Here is a 24,621-nt window from a genome sequence, read left to right on the forward strand (position 1 = left end):
TCTTGGTTTCATAAAGGAAAAATACAGTGATCCAACTTGGATCAAAACCAAAGATACAATGATCCAATTAAGATCAGATTTTGAAGAGATGCTGAAGACCAGAAGAAATCCGCTTTACAGGGTGGCGGGTAAGATTTGGGGTAACCGAGCAGAAGTGGGAGTAGCAGCCAGAGGCAGCAAGACCATGAACAGATAGCAGGAAGGGCACTGACGTTAGAAAGAGGAGGCTGCTTTGGGGGGACACCAGGGAAAGGAGGGCCAGAGCTGGTTGTGCGGAAGTCCCGGACCCAGAAACTGCTGAAGCCTGGGCACGGGCTGCACCGGCTGCACCGGTTGTGTCATTCGCACCTGAACAAAGCAAACTCTTCTTTTACTCCAAAGCCCTGCCCTGAGGGTGTGTTGACAAACAGGAACTCCCCCAATCTACCATGCACCCCAAGAAAGAACCTGAGACTCAGTGTCAGGGGTCAGAAGGAGCCTCAGGAGATACTGTGGAACCCAAGATAAAAACTTCATTATAGACTCTCTTTTTTTGAGTCTTCTGAACCCTTTCATTGGCTTTAAATCATTTGAATGAACATTGAGGCATTACTATGTGTCAGACACCTTGCCAGCCTTCTTAGTCCTTTAAAAAGCCAATTTTGGGGAGCAGGGGGTGGGGAGGGGTTCCTGCATATACAAAGGAAAGATGCATCCCCTCTGGAGGAGCTTATAAACTTGGCAAACTACTAAGTCCTATACCTGAAACTAACGTAACATTGTGTGTCAACGATACTCAAATTAAAACAAAACAAAAACTTGGAGGAAAAGGGTGAAAGGCTGCCACCTTGAGGCACATTTGATGGCAAATGTAGTTCAGGGCCCCATTGCCCTAATTTCTCTTGAACTCTTTAAATTATTCCTTTGGTCCTTTTTGGATGTCTGGGCCCCTAGTCCCCCCATGATGGAGTGTGGGGGCTATCAAGGAACTGGCTTGTCTTTTCCTGATGTTTGTGAGCACTGTCAAAGTGCCTGGACTCACATTCCAGCCTGGTTCCAGAGTAATTTGCAAGCTTTAGGAGGAAATGCCTGAGGCAAGCTTTATCCAGGAAGTAGCTCAGGCGAAGAGGACCCCTCCCAGGGATGTTATTACCAAGGCCATCCCACCCACTGAGGGCTGCTGGCATCACTTTAGGGCTTGATCCTTGCAGGCTCTCTGACCTCAGCCCCGCCTGCCTGCCTTGAACATCCCCCCACTCTGACCTTACTACTACAGCCCGGGAATGCATTCCCAAACCCCCGCGAACTCTGACCCACTTCCTGTATTCTCCCAAGGCTGCTTTGCAAAAACCTGCCTTTGGTTCTGCACTCCACCTCTTCCTCCCCCTCTCTTGCCGACCCCCACTCCTCTCTTTTAGTTTGTTCGCTGTGATTCCCAGTAAACAATTGTGATCAAGACATTTGGGCTTTGTTCCTTTCTAAGAGCAAAACTACTACTATACCCACTACTGACTCCCCCCTTACACAGCTCCTAAGCTAGGGGAAAGATCTGTTTCGAAAGTGCTCTTTTTCTACTGCAATATTTATACATTACTGTAGTGAGATACTCAGACAGTACAATGCGGAATAAAGTAAAAATAAAGTCCTCCTTTTCACGCCCCTCCCATCTCCCCCATTTACCATCCAGAGCTAACTGTAAATGTCTGGGGGAAGGGTGTCCTTCTGGGCCTTTCTATTACAAGTTTTATCTTTGTGGTCTTCCTAGAATGGGTGCACATATCTACCAGGATCAATATGACTTCATGAATAAGAGGCTGCCTTGTTTCCAAGGACAGAAACAGGAAGCTTTTTGTTGTTTCCAGATCTCTATTCTCCTCACCATAGTGGTTCCTACTCAGAATTTTCCTAGAGCTATTTTCAGATGCGTGAAATAAGAAAACCACACATTTTAGCTTGAATACTGTGACTATGATATTTATGTAATTTCAGTAACCAAGAGGAAAGGGGTCTTTGGGACACTAAACTAGGAATTCAGAAACCCCAAATGTCATGATGCTTCTGCCCTGAGTACGCAGTTGATGACCTCGTGAGAGCCCCTCAGCCTCTGGGCTTTCTCATCCTCACCTAGAAAACAAGCTGGTCAGATTGCCTAAATTACAGATCCTTTCATTTAATTTTTTTTAATAAATATTTTTGTTTATTTTTATGGGTTTTTTTTTTTTCTTAAACGTGTGTCAGTGTGTAAAGGGGAAACGAGTAGGGGTAGAGGCAGGGGATGTGGGGAGGTCCCTTTATTCACCTACCTCCAGTAACTGAGCTGGACCTTTCATGCCGGATGTAACCTGCAGAGGTGGTTGCCATGGAGTTGGTGGGGGTGGTCAAGTGGAGATGGGTGTAGAACGAGAAGACAGGGAGCCCTAAGACCAGAGCTCCTGCCCAAGGAGACATGCACAGGTGGATCGAAAAGGCTTTTTGCAAATGTGAGGCGGGACTTTTCCTTCCCGGTACCTGCCGTGAGATCGCATCCCCAGTAATCCTCTTTTTTTCTTGTAACTTTTCAGGCAGAGCATCTAACCAGCTGCTACTGGGGTGGGAGCAGCAATGCTCTGGACCGGCATGACCCCAGCCTGCCTTACCTGGAACAGTATCGCATTGACTTTGAGCAGTTCAAGGGGATGTTTGCTCTTCTCTTTCCCTGGGCCTGCGGAACTCACTCTGAAGTATTGGCCTCCCGCCTCTTCCAGTTGTTGGATGAAAATGGAGATTCTCTGATTAACTTCCGAGAGTTTGTCTCCGGCCTGAGTAAGCATGGGATGTTACTTCATGAATTGGGAAGGGATGATGGGGCAGCAACAGCCACCCCCATTCCTGGTGGTCCTCAGTGCTGCCCTCCGGGCCACAGCCCCGCACTGCCTCCAAGGGTTTAGAGTAGAGGGTAGAGCGTCTCATTTTAAGGTTTGCAAACTGATGGTAAAATTCGTTTAAATGAACGGATATACTATATGATTAAAGCATTCGACACTAGTTAGTCCTCAGCACAAGTTAAAATACATTATCGGAGAACGTGCAAGACAATAAAATGCCAACTTACACACTGAAACCACAGGCCATGATACCTTTACAAGAATATTTGAGTGGATTGTTCTTCTTTGACATAAAGTATATTTATATTACGTATCGCAAAATGTTATAAAAACCTTTCATGATGTTTTTAATAAAGGGCTGAAGAAACTGCAGCAGTTCTGCGGTCTAAATGGAGGTCTTTTCTCTCCATCTGGCCTGGAGGAAGGACCGGCTGTCCTGAGAAAGCACACCCACACCTCACAAGCAGCACGTGGTTTCTGCCCGTCAGCCTCGCTGCCTGACCGTTATTCTGTGTTAGCAGGACCGCCCTATGTCCTTTAGAACTCTTGCTCCCTCCATGATGGAGCAGAAAGGCTACAGGGTAATAGAGCTTGGCCCACCAGACACTGAGGTTGTGGATGTAGGACGTGTTATGCCAGTGGGTCAGAATGAGACAAGGAGAAGGAAAAAAAAAAAGCTCATTCTAATTGTGCCACTCTGTGACCGTGGGCCAGGTATTTTATTTATTCATTTTTTGATGTATAAAAAATTATTTATTTATTTATTTTGAGAGAGAGCAGGGGAGGGGCAAAGAGAGAGAGAGAATCCCAAGCAGGCTCTGTGCTCACAGCACAGAGCCTGATGCAGGGCTTGATCTTAAGAACATGAGATCATGACCTGAGCCCAAATCAAGAGTTGGAGGCTTCACGCAACTGAGCCACCTAGGCGTCCGTCCCCAGGTCATGTACTTTAAAATGACATGCCCTAGGAAAGATGAAGGGGTCAGGCACAGAGCCAATGATGACTCCAAAAAGTGCTCTAAATCTTTAAGAATAATGACTAGGGCTTAAAGGCCGAAGGAAGCTGATGGTTTTTAAAAAGGCAAAGGGGAGGGGCACCTAGGTGACTCAGTCAGTTAAGCATCCAACTTTTGTCTCTGGTCATGATCTCACAGTTCCTGAGTTCCAGCATCAGGCTCTGTGCTACCAGCACAGAGTCTGCTCAAGATTCTCTCCCTCTCTCTCTGCCCCTCTCCTGCTCACACTCTCTCTCTTTCTCACAATAAATAAGTAAATATAAAAAGACAAAGGGGTGTAGATGAAGTGCACTTAGGAAGGAAAAAATTATTTGTATAAAGCACTCACATATATGCTTAAAAGGGAAGGGGGACATGGAAGAACTAGCCTTTTTTTAGTGCAAACACTACTCAGATGCTTTAGAATTTGTATTTTATCGCTAAATCCAAACAGTAGCCTTTTGAGGAGATACTAATGACAGCTGACATTTATACAGCATTTACTCTGCTGCGGACACTGCGCTCATGTTTACATGCATTCAATTTGCCTTAGACACACAACTACGAAATTGAAGTTTGAACCCAGGCACTTCAGGGGCCCACTTTGTGCTCTTACTATTATGCTTTATTACCCACGTGCTTACTCTTATTAGCCCCTTTTTTGGCTAAAGACATGAAAGCTCAGAAAAGTTAAATAACTTGCTGGGACACTAGTTTCTAGCGAGTCAATACTTACCTGTTATTGGACTGAACTACACAGTTAATACATGCTGGGCCCAGATTCAGAGAAGGGCTGTCTCAACGATTCATCCTTTTGTTGCTACTCGTATTTCTTAGGAAGGAGGAGGTATTAATTTTTAATTACACAAGTAACATATAAGTACATCCCGCTTTTTTTTTTTTTTTTTTTTAATTTTTTGTTTTTCAGTGTTTATTTTTGGGACAGAGAGAGACAGAGCATGAACGGGGGAGGGGCAGAGAGAGAGGGAGACACAGAATCGGAAACAGGCTCCAGGCTCTGAGCCATCAGCCCAGAGCCCGATGCAGGGCTCGAACTCACGGACCGCGAGATCATGACCTGGCTGAAGTCGGATGCTTAACCGACTGCGCCACCCAGGCGCCCCCATCCCGCTTTTTTAAACAGTGAAACAATCCAGGCAAGGCTAAAGACCCCTTTATCCCTCTCCTAATCTTTTCTGCCCCAAGGTAACTACTTATTGCCAGATGGGTGGCTTTCATCAAATCCAAAGGGGATTTATAAAAATTATCTTTGGACAAGATTAAGGAGGAGAAAAAAGAAACCAGTGCTGCATTAGAAAAGTGATAGAATTTAATAGAAGTATTTAATTGACTTAAGTTCAGGTGACTCCAGTAAGGAAAATACTCTTCAAAATCTTCAAGAAAGGAAAGAGAGGTTTGTAGTCCAGGATAGTGAAAACACTGAAAAAGAGTATTTAGGGTTCTCAAAAGGCAGTTGAGTTCTTGAGCAAAGTATGCCTTGCTCCAGATACTGGGAGAATGCTCAGAGCTGTTGTCACTCTGTGGGACAATTATTATGGAGATAGACAAGCAGACCAGAAAAGAGAAATTCTGTTCAGGTTTTAAAAACTAAAAAACAGGGGCGCCCTGGGTGGCTCAGTCGGTTGGGCGTCCGACTTCGGCTCAGGTCATGATCTTGCGGTCCGTGAGTTCGAGCCCCGCGTCGGGCTCTGTGCTGACAGCTCGGAGCCTGGAGCCTGTTTCAGATTCTGTGTCTCCCTCTCTCTCTGACCCTCCCCCATTCATGCGCTGTCTCTCTCTGTCTCAAAAATAAATAAACGTTAAAGAAAAAAATTTTTAAAAACTAAAAAACGGATTCTGGAAAAGATGATATCAATCCCCAGGAAGTTCCCTCTAGAAATTCATGAACAGATGGTCTATGTGGAATTAGAAATAAGGGATTACTATCAGAAGCCACAAATGAATTGTATCTCCTTTTCCAATCATGTTGCTGAAAGGCAGGCTCTAAATATGTCATACGTGTCCTGATGCAGCTGGTCATTTGCCAGATAACTTGTTATAAATGGAAAAGGTAGGAAGGAGTATATAGAAGTTGGTGATTAGGTAACTGGCTGAACACTGCCCCCAAAATATGATGGTTAATGAGTCAGTTTCAGCTGAGGGTTCTCTGGTACTTTGGGTTTGATATTTGACCTCTGATTTTTCCTTTGTTTGCAAATGAGTAACTGTCAGGATAAAATGACTTTGAATAGAATTCTTGGAACAGTGCCTGACTTAAAAAGGGTTTAATGTCAGACATGTATTAATTATTTGCTTTGTGTTAAATCTCGTGCTAACTGCTTTCCACGTGTGTGTCACTTTTCTTCTCACAATAATTTTACGAGATAGAATTGTCTGTCATTACTTTCATGATTAGTATTAGTTGGTGTGCACACATCTTGGAGTTTAGTTAACCACGTGGTCAATATGAAACTCCAGAGTGAAAGAGTATAAAAAATTGAACGTAAACTCAGGCCATATTAGTGGAAAAGTCAAAAACAGCTCCACTATTCTCTGAAGTAGATAAGAGTCTTCTGGGACTCTCTGTCCAGAGAGATATTGATTGATGAGTCGACACATAAAGTGGATGTGAGTAAAAATGGGGAAGGCTATACAAATCATGTTATGAGAACGTGGAAAAATTTGGAGAGGGCACGATAAACTTGCCTTGAAAAGATAAGCTTGAAGGAGACAGGTGAGGTGTCCTCAAAATCTGAAGGTTGTTGTATTGAGGCAACAGACCTATTCTGTTTGGCTTTAACGAGTAGAATAAGGGAAAGAAGAGCAGTTCCAAACCTTTTTTTGAGTCCTGGACTCTTTGAGATCTAATAGGGACTTTGGACATTTTCTTCCCCTCAAAATGACATGTGCACATAGAGACACATTTTCTATTTCATGGGCTTTGTGGACTTTCTGAAGTTGAGATTGCAGGTTAAGGATCCTGAGACTAAAACAAAAATTGCAGAAGGACTTTCAGTAGTTAGAGAATACATGTGCAGAACGGAATGCATCTGGTGGTGATGACCTCTCCGTCTCTGAAAGTGTTCAAGCAGGTGCTAGATCCCTGTCTTTCGTCAGTGTGTGAAGGGAGATGCCTGCATTTAGTGGACACCCCTGCTGTTTCTGGCAACCCAGATTCTGTGATTCCTCTTTCCCCAAAGCTGACTAATCTTCAACTGGCTGCTCTAAGACTAGATATTTGTGAAGGATTTTGATTCCAATACATATAGACTTTAAAAGAAAAGTAACAGGGTTCTTTTGATTGAAGGGATGGTGATATGATGGCAGACAGATGAGGATGAATTAAACTGAAGAAATATTTAGGAGAACCCCAAAACGACTAACAGGGATTTCTACAATGAATAATTGGAAGCGATCTCAGACATGTTTCGAGATTATTTCTGAATTCTGTTCGAGTGTTGAAACCCAGTTAAATGGGTTTTCTTATGAATAACACATTTATTATGTTCCAGGCACTATTCTAAGTGTTTTATACTTGTTAATACATTTAATTCTCACATTCCTTTGATCCTGATGTCAAGTCCACTGTTAGAATCTTGTGTTTATTATCTGACCTTATACAGGGAAAACTGAGGTACAGAGAGATTAGCTCTCCCAAGGGCAAATAGTAAGTACAAAGGAATTGAACCCAGGCATCTGGGTTCCAGAGCTCTTAACCCAAATATGTCCTGACCAGACCTTCTGTCACCTAATGTCTTGATTTCAGTTTGCAAAAAGTAGACTTTTTAGGGGAATGCTAAGCTGAGAGGCATCACTACCGCACATGATACATTTCACATTGTATTTATATGATTCTAGGTGCTGCATGCCATGGGGACCTCACAGAGAAACTCAAACTCCTGTACAAAATGCATGTCTTGCCTGGTAAGTGAGCCACACAGAGGAGCCCATGTATTTGTGACCATGACCTGGTTTGAAAGTTCTTTTTTTGATATACAAAATCACTCACTGGCCACTAAGCATCAACTGAATAGTAATTACCTGCATAGGTTCCTGCATCAGTATGTGCTTGATTCCATGGTCATTTACCTGTGTGAGGTATGAGTTGTAACAGAAAAGAGCAGACATCTGCAAGAGAAAGAACAAATAGCATTTGGTAACTCACAAGATACAAAGGTCGCAAAAGAGAAGAGAATGTAGGACCTGAGATTTTGAGTTTAGAAGGAGTCATTTTAACACTGACAGAAACAAGTGGGCAAGATGGAGAGGTTTTGAGTTCAAGTTTTAAAAGGTTGGCCTATAGCTTGGATATATCTAGCAAACACTAAAAAAAAAAAAAAAAAAGGATTGACATTAAGGATAGAGATAGGGTAAAATTGTAGATTTGAGAATTATCTTTAATTGTATACAGTTTCCTAAAATTTGGTTTGTAAGGCAGCATCTCACAGAATTTAGGACAGTCTCGTAAAAAGGAAGAGGCAAAGGGACACTTCAGTGTGAGGTTGTTAAAAAGGAAGGTGGAGTGAAAAAATGGAGTGAGCCCCCCACACCCTCCATGAGGCTATAGAGGCCGTCAGCATTCAGGGCCCCCAGTGATGTGCCCCCTCTCCACCTTGGTACCTCCAGCTCCTCGTCCTCCCCCATGTCACTTCTTTAACAATTAAAGCACACTTGCCTTGAGTCACCGCCCCACCAATATGAGAATGACCTCTCCTCCCCTCTCTAGAGCCATCCTCTGATCAAGATGAGCCAGATTCTGCTTTTGAAGCAACTCAATACTTCTTTGAAGACATCACCCCAGAATGCACACATGGTAAGTGACTTTCCTCCCCATAGGTACAGTATTTCTTTTCTACAGAGCCCTCTTGTTACTAGAAAAAGTTGCCTCAAACTTGTCAGTCAAAGAAGTATATGAATTCAGTTGCCTAATACATTACTTTCTTTTCAGATTTGTGAAGTCAAGCAGCCAACAACTAGGGAGTGGGTACTTTGCCCACTGAAGGGAGCATGCACACTGTGTCCCACTCACTTAGAGAAAACATGACCCCTAGAGTGATATATTTTGCTCCCCTTTCCCTACTGTAGTCAGGCTCATTAAGAACATCATCCTGTTATTATTCTGCTATCCAGAATCAGGACATTTATGTCAGAAAGAGTTCTCTTATATCTGTATGTAAGAGATACACAGGCTCTGTAATAGGTGGCAGTAAACTTCAGCCCAGGGGCCAAATGTGGCCCGGGGTCTGTTTGTACAGCCTGCGAACTAAGAAAGGGTTTTACAGGGGCGCCTGGGTGGCTCAGTCGGTTAAGCGTCCCACTTCAACTCAGGTCACGATCTCGCGGTCCGTGAGTTCGAGCCCCGCGTCGAGCTCTGGGCTGATGGCTCAGAGCCTGGAGCCTGCTTCCAATTCTGTGTCTCCCTCTCTCTCTGCCCCTCCCCCATTCATACTCTGTCTCTCTCTGTCTCAAAACTAAATAAAAAAAAGTTAAAAAAAAAAAAAAGAAAGGGTTTTACATTTTTAAATGGATTTTAAGAAATCAAAAGTAGAATGATATTTCATGATATAGGAAAATTATATGAAATTTAAACTTGAGTGCCTATAAAGTTTTATTGGAACACTGCCAAGCTATTCATTTATGTACTGCCTCTGGCTACTTTCGTGCTATGGGTGGTAGAACTGAGTAGTTGAGACAGAGGCAGTGTGGGCTGCAAAACCTGGGAAATATTTACTGTCCAGTCTTTTATGAAAAAAAAAAAAACGTGCTGACTTCTGCTTTATGTAGGTATGGGTATTAGGTCTACATAGACATGGTTCAACTCACTGTATACAATGAGATACACAGACGGTGTCTGTCTTGTATGAATCTAGGCAACATCTCTCAGTAGCTATCGCAGTGACTTCTCTACCTTCTCATTCATCATTACTGCAGCTTCATGACTTCACCCAAGTTCAAAAGTAAACATGGGCTGCTTCTGGGTCCTTTTGCCTCTTAAATCTTATCATTCCAAAATAAGCACAGTTTAGACCAGCTTTTTTTTTTTTTAATTGGGATTTTTAACTTACAGTGTTGTATTAGTTTCAGCTGTGCGACATGACTCAACAATTCTATACATTACTCAGGGCTCATCACGATATGTGTGGTCACCATATGTCACCAAAAAACGTTAGTATGATTGAGTAGAAAGGGGTGAGCCTGACCCAGTCTTATTACTATTGGCAATACAAGTTGAGGGTAGGATCTTTGGACAGAATGCCACTCTGTATATTGTTACCTAGGTGAGCTCAGGTAGGTTCTGGCATCTCTGAGCCTCAGTTTCCTTTTGTGGAAAATGGAGATGATAGCTGGCATATTGGGTATAGTATGGATTTAATGAGCTGACATAGTCAGGCTTTTTTAGCATAGTGCCTTAGCATATCTTACAATATTCCTAACTTTGTTTGCAATAGTTTTTTGGCTGCAAAATGTTAGCCGTATCTTTGTTAGTAAACACTCATTTCAGAAAGGGATTCAGTTATTTCAGAATGCTTCAGGAATGGTCACATGCTAATAGGATTTAATAATCATTAAAAGTTGCTTTAAAAAAAATGTTTTTCTAACTCCCAAATCACTATTGCTTTGTGTTGAAATTTTAAAAATACCGTTGTAATATATATATATATATATATATATAAAATAAGCTAAAGATAAAGCTTAAAATTTTGTAATACAAAGATAACAGTATCCTGGGATACTTTTGTCATGTTTATTCGTATAACATGTGTAATTATGATAATATATGCATATATATAAAACGGGGATCAAATTGCCTATACGATTTTGTATCCTACTTTTTTTTGTTTAAAATCCCATGAACATGCTACCATGTCATTAAACATCCTGTGAAAACCTGTTTTTTATTTATTTGTTTTTAATTTTTTTTAATGTTTATTTTTGAGGGGGGTGGGGGGCAGAGAGAGGGAGACACAGAATCCGAAGCAGGCGCCAGGCTCTGCTTGCAGTAGAAGGGGCCCCCCTGAAACCAGGCGCCCCCCTGAAAGCCTGGTTTTCAAATGGCTATACAATATCTGTTGCATGAACTTAACCGTACTTTAAAATATTTTTGAATATCTACTTGTTTCCTAAGTCATTTTCAACATTAAGAGGAGAAGAATTTCTCAATGACATATAGTACATTGTTCTCACTCTGTCTTAAAAGCTGCCGAGATTAACCTGATGCTGAATTCAGTGAAGGTCACATATCTGGCAAGCCAGCCACCTTTTGGATGATTGAAGATGTGCTGGAATGCATTTGGACAGCTGACAAACTGAATGGGAAGTGGGAGGGGGAGTTTTATACCTCTCCCTTTTGAAGTCTTTATGTGCCCTGTAATGTCCTGTTTTTAGAAGAAAAAGGAAAACAGTTAAAAGTGGTTTCCTTGAAAGTCATATATATTTTTTTTAATTTATTAACTTTGAAGAAGAGAGAGAGGGAGAATGAGTGGGGGAGAGGCAAGAGAGAGGGGGAGAGAGAGAATCCGAAACAGGCTCTGCTCTGTCAGTGCAGAATACATTGCAGGGCTCGACCCCCACGAACCATGAGATCATGATCTGAGCCGAAATCAAGAGTCAGAAGCTTAACTGACTGAGCCACCCAGGAGCTTCAACAAGTCATAGTTTTGAAATGCCATATTATGAATGTGAAGGAATTTTGTAGCATATCACATTTTTTGGTTTTCTTTTTTAAAAAGTGAGTTCTTTATCTTTTGCAGAGCCCAGCAGAAAACCAGTCTCATGAATGCAAAGTTAAGATGATGATATAACAGAGAGGGTAGGGAAATCATTCACTGGACCAACACCACCATCTTTTAAGAAGGGAAGACTACACGACATTGTTTCTTAAATTCCTAGTTCTACACTGAACCCTGTTTGTGAAAAATAATTCTGGGGGAATCCACTACTGAGAAATAGGGTTGTCAGATAAGATAAGGAACACCAGTAACATCTGAATTCGAGACTAGCGAAACATCATTTGTTTAGCACAAGTATGTTCCATGTGATATTTAGGACTCACTTACACCAAAATATTATTTACCTATCTCAAATTCAGATTTAACTCAGTTTACTGGGTTTTGGCTTTGGTTTTCTTTGTTTTGCTAAATCGGGCAGCCATACCTAAAGGTTTTCCTGTTTTCTACTGCAAATGCTGAGTCTGTGGGTGTATTATATAACCTTGTACTTTTCTTTCTTCCGCACATTTCTTGGCAGTGGTGGGGCTGGATAGCAGGAGGAAACACGGTGCAGAGGATGGCTTTGTGACAGTGAGTCTGCAGCCAGACAGAGGTATACATCTCCTCTTCCGCATGTTTGCCTCATGCTGGGTGAACACTTGTTTCTGGCCCTTTGAACACTTACTTCCTGACATTTGGGTTTTAGGGAAGAGGGCAAATTCTCAAGAAAATCGCAATTATCTAAGACTCTGGACTCCGGAAAATAAATCCAAATCAAAGAATGCAAAGGATTTACCCAAATTGAATCAGGTAAGTGTCTAACATTTCAGTTTCTTCATTTTGAACCTTGAAGATGTTTTCCAAGTCATAGAAAAATGTAGACTACATACCCCTGAAAGATAATGGTAACTCAATAAAAAAATAAAAAATGAATTAATAAAAGAGGATGCCTTGCCTGGGTGGCTCAGTCAGTTGAGCCTCACGGCTCAGGTCATGATCCCGAGGTCATGGGATCGAGCCCCACATCAGGCTCCATACTGAGTGTGGAGCCTACTTGGGATTCTGTTTCTCTCTCTCTCTCCCTCTGCCCCTCTCCCCCACTTGTGCATGCCCTCTCTCTCTCTCTCTCTCTCAAACTAAAAAATAAAATTAATTAATTAATTAAAAGATAATGGTAACTTGGGGTATTCAATTACGATCTGTTTGGATCTAGTCTATGCATGTTTTCATGCATCAAAAATATGTTCAATCGTGAGGAGGTGACCCACCCCCTCAGAGAAAATGCAGATCACAAAATACTCAGTTCTTAGAGTATACACATTCTCATTTCAGTTATTAAAAACACTCTCAGATACTCAGAAGACATGCTCATGCTGTTTTCAAATGACCGTGCTCGGCTATAAAGATGTCTGACACACTTTTTCCTTAAAAAGCTGAGTTGTAGTGAGGCAGAGGAAACAATATAAATAATACAACCCAGGATGAAAATGTTGTCTCCTAACAGGAGAGCAGATGAATCGCGTGGGTGGGGAGTAGAAGGCATCACGCCTGCCCACGACACCAGCAAATGTGAGAGAGGGGATTTGAGCTAACCTGGGGCTGCACGCTGAAGAGTGTAGACATGAAATGGGATGAGGTCTGGGATTTACTTACAATACTTGAACAGAGGATAAAAGAGTTGGTGAAGCAGCTAACTGTAGGACAATCATTCTAGACTCTGGGTGCCAGCTACGTGAAGGCTCATTATTTCATCCTTTCTACTTTCACGGATGTTGGAAATTCTTCAAATTAAAAAGAATGGAAACATGAGTGAAGAGACGTTATTTTTTCAGGTTCATTTATTTAGTTTGAGACGGGGGGGATGGGCAGAGAGAGAAGAGAGAATCCCAAGCAGGCTCCACACAGTCAGTGCAGAGCCCGATGCGGGGCTCGAACTCAGGAACAGTGAGTTGATGACCTGAGCCAAAATCAAGAGTTGGCACTTAACCGACTAAGCCACCCAGGCACCCCAAGTGAAGAGACTTTAAACAGTAGCCGGTTGGTTCTACATAGAGGACTTTTCAGAGTCTTTCAGGAGCCCTATTATTAAATGGCTTCACAGTCTGCTTCAGTCCTGCCTCTGTGCTTCCAACGAGATGGCCCCATCCTCTGTGTTTTTCCCGATCACTTTGCAGGGGCAGTTTATTGAGCTGTGCAAGACCATGTATAACATGTTCAGCGAAGACCCCAACGAGCAGGAGCTGTACCACGCCACGGCTGCGGTGACCAGCCTCCTCCTGGAGATCGGGGAAGTCGGCAAGCTCTTTGTCACCCAGCCTGCCAAGGAGGGCGGGAGTGGGGGCAGCGGGCCCGCCTGCAACGCGGCCATCCCGGGCGCGCTCTTCCCCAAGAAAGGGCCCTGCCAGCCTTACGTGGTGGAGGCCGTCGAGCCCCTCCCGGCCGGCTTGGCGGTGGAGGGTGAGGAACACTCCTTGGGAGGGCAGTTGGAGGACATCAAGCTGGAGGACTCCTCTCCCCGGGACCATGGGGCCTGCTCCTCCATGCTGATTTCCGATGACGACACCAAGGACGACAGCTCCATGTCCTCGTACTCGGTGCTGAGTGCCGGCTCCCACGAGGAGGACAAGTTGCACTGTGAGGACATCGGGGAGGACACCGTCCTGGTGCGCAGCGGCCAGGGCACGGCGGCCCTGCCCCGGAGCACCAGCCTGGACCGGGACTGGGCCATCACCTTCGAGCAGTTCCTGGCCTCCCTCCTGACTGAGCCGGCCCTGGTGAAGTACTTTGACAAGCCCGTGTGCATGATGGCCAGGATCACCAGTGCAAAAAACATCCGGATGATGGGCAAGCCCCTCACTTCGGCCAGTGACTATGAGATCTCCGCCATGTCAGGCTGACCCCTGCGCCTTCTCTGGGGACCGGGAGGGGAGGGAGGGTTTTTTTTTTAATGTTCCGTGTTGGGCTTTCTTTCTTCCTTTTAAATTAAATATTTATTAGTACCCGGCTTGAAGCCTAGTGTTTTCATAATATAATACAATGAAAACTGTTGGAGAACTATTTAAACACCTCGACGTAGGTACAGTACACTGTCTTGGGGGAGGGGATTGAACAGAATACAGTTAATTCAGTGAATTCCAAAAAAGATTAATCTGTCCGTGATATGTGTGTATTTTAACTTCTTAATCTTGCTGTTGAGCTGTGTACATGGTTAAAAAAATAGTGCTGTTTAACGCTAAATAAGGCAGCAGCCTTTTGTGTCTTTGGGCTTTTTAGATAAAACTAGAGCCGTCAGGAAAATGAAATGCCACAAACACAAAAATGTTCCTAAAAGGAAAAGGCATTGTTGGCGGGGGTAAATCCTATACCATTTTAGGTGGAGGGTGCATTAGAAATACTTTTTAAGATTTGAAATATATTTCATAAAAGTCCTCTATTCAGAAATCATATTCAACAGATGTTTCCTTTCAAGGGGAAAATATTTGAGGCTCTAAACAATTATGAATTTTCACATGATGCCAGAATAACACTTCCAGTTGATCAATTTGGACCAATACTGGACCAACTTTGCATTAAAAAAACTGTTGTGATTATTTAAGTCAGCGGGCCAGAATTCAGGGAAAATGAACAGTCTTTTGTTACAGAGAATCTGAAAATGTTACAACAAAGATAACCGAGGGCTCAGGATTTTTTTTTTTTTTTTTTAAAGAGTAAAAGTACTGATGCTTCTGATACTGGATCTTCAGCTTCTTGTTACTCATTGCAAATAAAGCAAAAACTAAAACCGATAAACTTTACCATTGCTATACTGTGCATAGGTTCAAGAAATTAAACTACGTATCTTCTATGACCATCTTTCCCGTTAAATCGATGTCAAGTAGAGATCTTGTAAACTAAAAAACAAAATCTGCAAGATAACGTACCTGAATGTTTTAAAGCAGAACTTGTCACTTTATTAAAAGAATAGTATGCTCTATCTATTTCCTGAATGGATGTGGAAATGAAAACTAGCACACCTGCACTTTGGATTCTTGCTTTTTTTTTTTTTTTTTTTTGTTATTACTCTTACAGTTTTGCCTTTTACAGATGTTGAAGGTTTTTTCTCCTTATTGTTGACGTCATCGCGGTCACATTTTCTTTGCTGATTCAGAGTGTCCCTTTCGACACATTCCTTTATTATGCATTGTGGTTTTTTTTGAGCTGTTGCTGCTGTTTCTTATTTTGTTTACAGAATGATTTTTAAACTGTCAAATGAAGTAGTGTTAACCTCAAGTAGGACAAATGTGAACAAATAAAATACATCAGCTATTCAGATCCGGCTTTTATTTCAGTGCTTGAGTTCCTGCCTAAGGCAATAACGTTATTCTTTTGACAACTTTGCAGGAGAAATTATATTTAGGCAACCATTTTGACTAAGTAAACCAACACTTAGAGGCAAATATTTTCAGATAAAAAAGTGTCGTGGTGTGCATGTGAATGGGTGTATTTAAAATAAGGAAGTGAATGTGTATCAGTTACCTAATTATTTAACTTATGCTGCGGAAGTGATAAAAAGGTGAAAATCTCTCATTAGTACACTGTAATACCATTTGGTATGTATCTAGTTGGGTAGCTAGTCATTGATTTGATTTGACTTTTTTTTTTTAACATTTTTATTTTATTTTTGAAAGAGAGAGAGACAGAGTGCGAGTGGGGGAGGGACAGAGAGAGCGGGAGATGCGGAATCCTAAGCAAGCTCCAGGCTCTGAGCTGTCAGCACAGAGCCCAACGCGGAGCTCACACTCACGGACCATGAGGTCATGACCTGAGCTGAAGTCCGAAGCTTAACGGACCGGACCGAGCCACCCAGGCTCCCCAATTTGATTTGACTTTAAGGTTGTTCCGCATTATTCCATCATGTGTTTAACTGTGAAATCCTATTCTCTTAACCACCTCTACCTTGCCAATATCAATGATGGATCTGGGAGGGGAACAGGCATGCGTTTAAATGCATAACCCCAGGTTAACAGGAGGAGTCAGAACGTTCCATTGTTACTGAGAAAAGGACTGTGACTCAGCAGCGTATTACCCTGAAAGCATGTCTCTGAGGCTGTGTTGTTATCTTGCCCCCCTCTGTTCAAACACATCATAGTGCTCGTCACAGCGGAACTATACTTACTACGTAAAGGCCATTCTTAAGTCTGTTTGCTTCCGTTAGGCTGCACGCGGAGGAGTCCTGAGCCTGTGAGTTGATTATTTCCAGCTTAGTCTGTGAGACAAATGGGCCTGTCACCTCATCCTCTTAGCCTCCAGAAGGCGGTCAGTGCATTTCAAAGAGCATTTTCTGAGAAAAGATTAAAGTTCCTGTCTTCTTTTTAATGGGTGTGTTATGTCTTTTTAGTATCTCCATGGATTCTCTTGATTTCAATTTATTGTAATTTACTATCTCTGTATGGTCCCTTTTGATCTAGCTCTGTGATGGTTACCCTCCCAGGCTAATAATCGTTACACCATCCAGATGGTGGCTCTCGTGTATATCCTAATAGACTCGAACTGGCATCCCTGTGAGCTTTTAGCTACAGAGCTCCGGGTCTTGGCCACCAGTGGTGTTTTTACATATGAAAGCTCAAAAGAAAAAGCTACTGCCAGGGGAAAGGAAGAAACCTTTTGGAGCCTGGATGCTAGGGAAGTGGGTGTGCCAGAGAAACCACAGATCCAGCCAGGGTGTCGTTCCATCCAGCATTACTTCAAGTCTGATTCTGGAATGGAGGGGGGACAAACTCTGTGGAAGTGCCACAGAGGGAGCCACAGGCAATGGGAAGGCTCCTGTGTCAACAGTGTCCTGGTCTCCCACTGAGGCATGCAATCTGGGAACCATGGCTGCCAGGCAGAGGGCCGCCGTCTGTAAGTCCTTGTCACAGCAAGTAGGAAAGGTAGCTAGACATCTCCTCACTTTCCTGTCCCCAGAGTTTGGATAGCAGTCCCCCAGTCTTGGGCTGGTCTCTGACTGAAGCTTTGTCTAGGGGGTCTAAGCTTAGAGCTACCTGGGGCACCTGGGTGGCCCAGTTAATTGAGCGTCTGACTTCGGCTCAGGTCATGATCTCACAGTTTGTGGGTTGGAGCCCCTCCCAGTTTGTGGGTTGGAGCTTTGGATCTTCTGTCCCCCTGTGTCTCCATCCCTCCCCTGCTCCTGCTTGTGCTCTCTCAAAAATAAATAAAACATTAAAAAAATTAAAAATAATAAACTTAGAGCTACTTTAGCTCTTGAATCTAACACAGTGAAACTCCTGGGGAGTGCGTTGACAGCTGCCACATTTCCAATCCCTCTGGCTGCTCTGAATGTGAATTCTTCACTATCTATCCCGTAAGAAGGCTCTTTTGTTACGGCATCGACTTCTAACCTGAACAGAGTAGCAGTTGATGTGGTGAGTACAAAGTATTTCACACTATTTTCTGCTTGAAGATGACTCTTTACATAATGTTTAGGGCCCTATGCCTTCTGTTGAGCATTTTCTTGACAGTCTAATTATTTTTTTTTTTTTCCAACGTTTTATTTTTTTATTTTTGGGACAGAGAGACAGAGCATGAACGGGGGAGGGGCAGAGAGAGGGAAACACAGAATCGGAAACAGGCTCCAGGCTCTGAGCCATCAGCCCAGAGCCCGACGCGGGGCTCGAACTCACGGACTGCGAGATCGTGACCTGGCTGAAGTCGGACGCTTAACCGACTGCGCCACCCAGGCGCCCCAACAGTTTAATTCTTTAAAAGGAAAGCTCGGAGAGCCAGACAAAGGAATTGAGAGCTAGGCACAGTGTGAGTACAGAAGGCTTGGATCAGGGTTCTCTGCCTGTGGGCTCTGTTAAAATGCCAGGCTGCCAGGAGGCAGGTCAGCTCAGCCGCCAGAAGCAGATGACTCAAGGCCAAACTATAGATTGTTAGGGCTTCCTGGATTCACAACTGCTTCCTCTCCTCACCCTTCACAGAGAGGCCAAGAACTCTGCAAACCTAAATCCTGTAACTCTTCTTAGAATACTTCACGGGCAAGTATCAGCTAGACTGATGCCACATCCTAGGACTGGGCTGGAGGCAATCTTGAGCCCTAGAATAGGTCTAGCAAATTCACTTATTTCATGGATATGGCCTACCGACTGGGTGCCAGATGGGTGCTCTTGGGGTACAGCAGCAAATGACACGGATCAAAAATTCCTGTCCCTAAGAGAAACTTACACTCTGATAAGGGAGACCGACAATAAGCAAGATAAATGCCATCTAAGCTATATGTTAGTGACGCAGGCAATCAAAATGAAGCAAAGGAGCAGGGCTTGAAAGGCTGGGGTGCTCAGGGAAGACCTCACGGAGGTGACTTGTGAGTAAAAGCGGAGGGAGCAAGCCGTGCAGTTATCTGAGGGGAGAGCTTTTCACACTAAAGGAACCCCAAGTACAAAGGCCCCTAAAGTGAGAGGCTGCCTGGCAAGTTTGAAGCAGAGCGAGGCAGCTGTGGATGAACAGAGGGAAGACGCTAACAATGAGGCAGAGATAATGGGGAAGCAGATCTCACAGGATCTAGGAGGTCAACGAAAAGGCTTCGGCTCTTAATGCCGAGTGAGGTGGAATGGCCTAAAGAGTCAGGAGCTAGGGAGGCACGTTCCGACTTAGATTTTAAGAGTAATTCTGGGGGCACCTGGGTGGCTCAGTCAGTTAAGTATCCGACTCTTGATTTGGGCTCAAGTCATGATCTCAAGGTTCATGAGTATTGAGCCCCACGTCGGGCTCCACACGGACAGTGCAAATTGGAATGCTTGGGAATCTCTCCTCTCTCTCTCTCTCTCTCTCTGCCCACCCCCCCCCCAAATAAATAAACAAACAAAAGAAAAGGAATAATTCTGAGCCTGCTGTTGAGAATGGTAGAAACAGCAACAGAAAGGGGCAGACCAGTTAAGAGATCAGGGTCCTAACTGGGGTAAGAGTTGGTCAGGACTGTTTCCTCCACCCTCGCTCCATCCTCACTCTAGGCCCGAACTAGAATAGGGGCACATCCACCACGCTCTTGTGGTCCAAGAAGTCCCAGGCCAAGTCAGACTCAAATGGAGGGAAGCCAGACCCTATCTGTCAGTGAGAGGCGTGTCAAAGAATTGTGCCCCCTTTTGCTCTGTCACATCTACCAGCCTGGGTTTTCCTGAGTCTTCTCCAGCGTTTACCAAACAGCATCCACATGACAGATTTCCTGTCTGCCCCCATTTTTACCACCACTCGGGGAACCTCAGCATCTATAGAGAGAACCCAGCAAACACTCCAACCTCGATTTCTGTGGCTTTTCATCCCCCGTTACACCTCAGAGATATGAATGAACCTCCCAACTCTCCAGCTGTGTTGCACCCACCGCACCTGCCCATGGCACTCTCAGTCTTCTAACCCTCAATTTGCCATGTCTCTCTCTGAGTTTCCTCATCAGATCCCATCCCCTGGTCGTCTCTTCAACCGCTGTCTTCCCAGCTCTCTCACTTCCGTTTGTCCTCACCTTCTGTGGCTCCCACTTGTGGTGGCCTCTCTGTAATCCACAAATCTTGAATCATTACAAGCATCTGCCTTCTTCAGCCGCATCTTGGCAGCTGAGTAGCAGGGGCTTCCAGGGCAGGGGGGGAGTTCACGATACATAGATTTGTGCTGCTACAATTTTATGTTTGTCTTCAGGTGAGTCTGGAATGACAAGTCAACAATCCCTTTCCACATCCCTGATCCAATCCTCCTTATCCCAACATAAGCTATTTGAATTCTTGACTCCTTTCTTAAAGTCCCCTAACCCCACTCCTACCCCCTCTTAGGTAAAAAATTTGATTCACAGAGATAACCAGTGCTATCAGCTGCAACTCTCCACTTTTAGCCCCTCAAGTACAAATGAATGTGTACCCACGATCTACTTTGCTCTGTCCTCCATCTTGGAGAATATTTGGCATCTTTTCATCTCTTTTGTCATCAACATCTTCACAATGGATTTCTTGGCCTTAGGTTGTGAGAATGTTTACTCCATTCCTCAACTCTGTTACCTACTCTGCTTACTGACTTATCAACTGCGTTACAGTCAAACATCACGAAAGAGCAGTGTAATCTTCCGCCTCCATATCTTCATTCCCAACCTAACTTCCCTACACTTTAGTAGGACGCGGTGACTCACCACTGAAGCTGCTTCTGCCGAGGGCACCAGTGATTGCCTAGACTCCTGAATCCAATAGATGCTTTCTGGTACTTACTGCCTCTTTCTATGACATTTTGATCTGGTGACATTCCCACATTAAAATTCCCTCCTCCCTTGCACTGTGAAACCAGTGTTTTCCAGATTCCCTTTTCCCTCTCACACAAAGTCCCCATCAAGTATCCAAGCCTGCCTTCCTTTGCTGTCCTATCATGGGTACCACAAGGATCTGGCTAAGGTTGTCTCCACTGTGTGCCCTGAAGGAGGTCCCCAACCTCAGTTGTTTCGACTCCTGTCTGTCTGCTGCTGACTCCCGAAGGTTAGTTCAGCTCAAGCTTCTCTCCTGAACTTTCGTTCAACAAGTATGTATTGAATGGCTTGGGTATTCCAAGTTTTGTCCATTCTCTCATTTCCTGAATGTACCAGAAGCACCTTGAAAGTAGACTTGCTATTTTCTTTCTATGACATATTCCCCTTTGCTATCCCTTAGCTTAATGACATTAATACCTGTCCAGTACCTGAAGCCAGAAATGGGAGTCGTCTTCGATTCCTCCTGATAGCATATGACCCACATCCAGTTACCAAGACCTATCCATTTTTTTCTAAACATCTCTTAATCTGTGTTCCTCTGTCTGTTCCCAGTTATACAATCAGTCTAGCCTTGTACTTGTTGATAGGCTTAAGAGGGTTTTATTAGGCTCATACTAATATTTGATGTACTCTCATCCCTCTGAACGATACTTTTTTTAAAAATAGGTTGTCCGTAAACAAAAGTAGCAAACCAACTACCTGTCACATGACACGAGAAACTCTATTGCTTTGTAGTTAAAAGAACAGAGCATGTCCAGTCTTTGGTGGATCGAGCAGGCTCTTGGCACCTTGTCTTTTCTTGACGCCTTTGCACAATATCTAATGGGCAAGCTTTATGCCCAAAAGTGTGACCCAAAAAGGGAACTCAGAGGTCACTGATGCTCTGATGAAAGGCTAAGTATGGATGTATCGTCCCTGACCATGGCAACACCAACGCAGCTTTCCTTAATTTGGTCTGTTTGTTCTTAATAACTGGAAGGCAGTTATTCAAAACAGCCCTTTGGCTATTGGTCAGACTGAGTATGACACAATTACTCTTCCAATCCTTGGCAAGCAAGAAAAAAGTGATCAAGTCTGTAAATCCATGATGTTTGTGACAAGTGTCTGAAAGAACAAAGTTGGCTGGATTGTGGCCACTTTATTTTTCTGCCTCTAGTCTCCCTTCATACCTCCAGTTACTGTTTTACGCTGTTGTTTCATGATCTTTCTAAAACTTCAGTGTGATCATATTCCCCTCTCATCCCAACTTCCTACAGGAAAATAAACAAGCATATAGGAATGTTCATGATCTGTCACTGCCTGTACACCTGTAGACCAAGTTGTCAGCATTCATTGGTATTCTGAGAGGTGAGGGACCTAAAATACAGCAGTTGTTACAGTTTGTTCATTTTCCCCACTGGCTGGTTTTGGTACATTATTTACAGCATCCTTTGTCAAAACCTGTGAACGACTTGTGCTATTTCAACCCCTCCCTCAACTGCTGCCACATCTTTAGGTCTAGAGTGAGAGGTAAAGGAGAGTGTTGACTTTTGAAGTGTTGGAAGTGAAAGGGAGCTTGGTATAAAATAGTATGTGGTTAATATGACATTTCATCAGAAGCCAAAAATGGAGTCTTAGCATCAGATATTTGGACATCAGTTTTGTATAATTTGTATTGAAAATCCAGGAGGTGCCTGGGTGGCGCAGTCGGTTAAGCGTCCGACTTCAGCCAGGTCACGATCTCGCGGTCCGCGCGGCGGGCTCTGGGCTGATGGCTCAGAGCCTGGAGCCTGTTTCCGATTCTGTGTCTCCCTCTCTCTCTGCCCCTCCCCCGTTCATGCTCTGTCTCTCTCTGTCCCAAAAATAAAAATAAACGTTGAAAATCCAGGTATCCCCAGTATGATAGACCATGGTTATCTCTTCTCACCATGAGAAGTGAAGAACTATACATCATAACAAGGGGGGAAATTGAGAAATAATACCTGAATTCACTGGGTCCTTCTTGAAAGAAGCCAAAGAAATCCTCAGTGAAGCTGAGAAGATACTTGAAAGAATTCATGAAAAAAATAAAAGTATAAAATGTCTCAGGATGGGGCACGGGGTGGGGGGTGATTTCCTCAACAGCTGGTCTCATAAAGAAGATGCAACACGCAATAAGGGAATTTGCAAATGCCCGCTGCAGAGGAGTTAACAGGGGTATGTAAGTTGACTTCCTAAAAGACTGAAGCAACATATAAAATTTAAACTCCTTTGAAAGTGAAGTATTATATAAAATAGCTTTAATAATATACCCAGGTTGGCATGGAGATTTCAGAATCTCCTTTGAAAATCCTCCTCCTTTCTGAATAGGGAGGAGCCAAAGGGAGGATTTTCGTAGAGCAAGTTGTCTCCAGTGGCTTTACCAGGTTCGGAGCGGGGCAGGGGGGTGTTGCTGTTAAGAAAATAATGACTGGAAGTCCCCAGGCTGCAACGCCGTCACCACTTCGTCCACCATGGCTCAGTCCGGAATCCTGAGTAAGCAATGCTGACCTGGACAGTGACAAGGCCAGGAAAAGATTCAGACTATCTGGAAGATAACAGATTCACACAATTTCTCCAGCAAAATGTTTACAGTGTGCTGAGATTTCTTGAAAAATGACACTTGGCAGAAAGACTTCCACTGCGCTTAGCCTTCAACTTTGTTAAATTTAAACTCTCTACATGCTACAGTAAAGAAGTCTCCAATAAACATTAGTGCATCTGCATGGACATCACATAATAATACTTAAATATTCTGTTTGCTTTTTACAAACAAGTAATATACAGATGTAACAATCAAAAACGAATACACATACTGAACAATAGAAATTATGTGGAAAGGAAGTCTTCCTTTTTTAGCCCCTCAACTCTTACTTCCTACAAGGAGGTAAGCATTCTTGGTAGATTGAAGCTCATTGGTTCTATAAATTTATATACACATCTGTGTACAGGCGTTTTTTAAAAAACAAAAATGAGATCAAAGTCATTCTGTGATTCCATTTTTTATCATCTAAGTGTCAGGGAGATGTTTTCATGTTGGAATATACAGATACTACCTCATTTATTTTATATTTTTAAATTTTTTGAGGTTTATTTATTTTTGAGACAGAGAGTGGGGGAGGGGCAGAGAGAAAGGGAGAGAGAGAGAGAGAGAGAGAAAGAGAATCCCAAGTAGGCTCTTCACTGCCAGTGCAGAGCTGTGAGATCACAACCTGAGCTGAAACCAAGAGTTGGATGCTTAACTGACTGAGCCACCCAGCACCCCTACTTCATTTATTTTAATGGCAGCACAATATTCCATAGAAACGGAATATCCCATGCCATACCCACCTTCCCACTCCCAGGTGATGGGCTTTTACTATGGTAGAGTCTTCTTATTATAAACATTATAGTAGCAAAAATCATTATAAAGACATTTGGGGCATATATAAGAATATTTCTTTGGGATAGAATTGACGGAGTAAAATGTCCATTTAAAATTGTAACAAATACTGCCAAATCACCTTTCAAAATAATCTACTTGCTTACACTTCCATCAACAGCCAGTGCTCTCCTCTCACAGCCTTCACTGCCTGTGAAGTTAACAACCTTTTAATTTGTATTATTCTGATCAGTGAAAGAGGATATTTGATTTTTTTTTATGTTTATTTTTGAGAGAGAGAGACACAGATGTGAGCGGGAGAGGGGCAGAAAGAGAGGGAGACACAGAATCTGAAGCAGGTTCCAGGCTCTGAGCTGTCAGCACAGAGACCCACGCCGGCCTTGCTTGAACTCACCAACTGCGAGATCATGACCTGAACCAAAGTCGGACGCTTGACTGA

General features: G+C 43.4%; 1 protein-coding gene across 2 annotated transcripts in view; it reads left to right on the plus strand.

Moving 5' to 3' along the window:
• TBC1D9 (TBC1 domain family member 9) overlaps window positions 1-15,856 on the plus strand; it is a 115,671-nt gene extending 99,815 nt beyond the window's left edge. For both annotated transcript variants that reach the window (XM_045466981.1, XM_045466992.1), the window contains exons 16-21: window positions 2,541-2,781; window positions 7,697-7,762; window positions 8,565-8,651; window positions 12,086-12,160; window positions 12,254-12,357; window positions 13,722-15,856. In XM_045466981.1, the coding sequence (XP_045322937.1) occupies window positions 2,541-2,781; window positions 7,697-7,762; window positions 8,565-8,651; window positions 12,086-12,160; window positions 12,254-12,357; window positions 13,722-14,444 (1,296 nt within the window). In that variant the 3' untranslated portion in view covers window positions 14,445-15,856. The remainder of the gene's footprint in view (window positions 1-2,540; window positions 2,782-7,696; window positions 7,763-8,564; window positions 8,652-12,085; window positions 12,161-12,253; window positions 12,358-13,721) is intronic.
• The last annotated feature ends 8,765 nt before the right edge of the window (window positions 15,857-24,621 follow it).

This window comes from Leopardus geoffroyi, chromosome B1, assembly GCF_018350155.1.
Source record: "Leopardus geoffroyi isolate Oge1 chromosome B1, O.geoffroyi_Oge1_pat1.0, whole genome shotgun sequence".
Taxonomy (NCBI): domain Eukaryota; kingdom Metazoa; phylum Chordata; class Mammalia; order Carnivora; family Felidae; genus Leopardus; species Leopardus geoffroyi.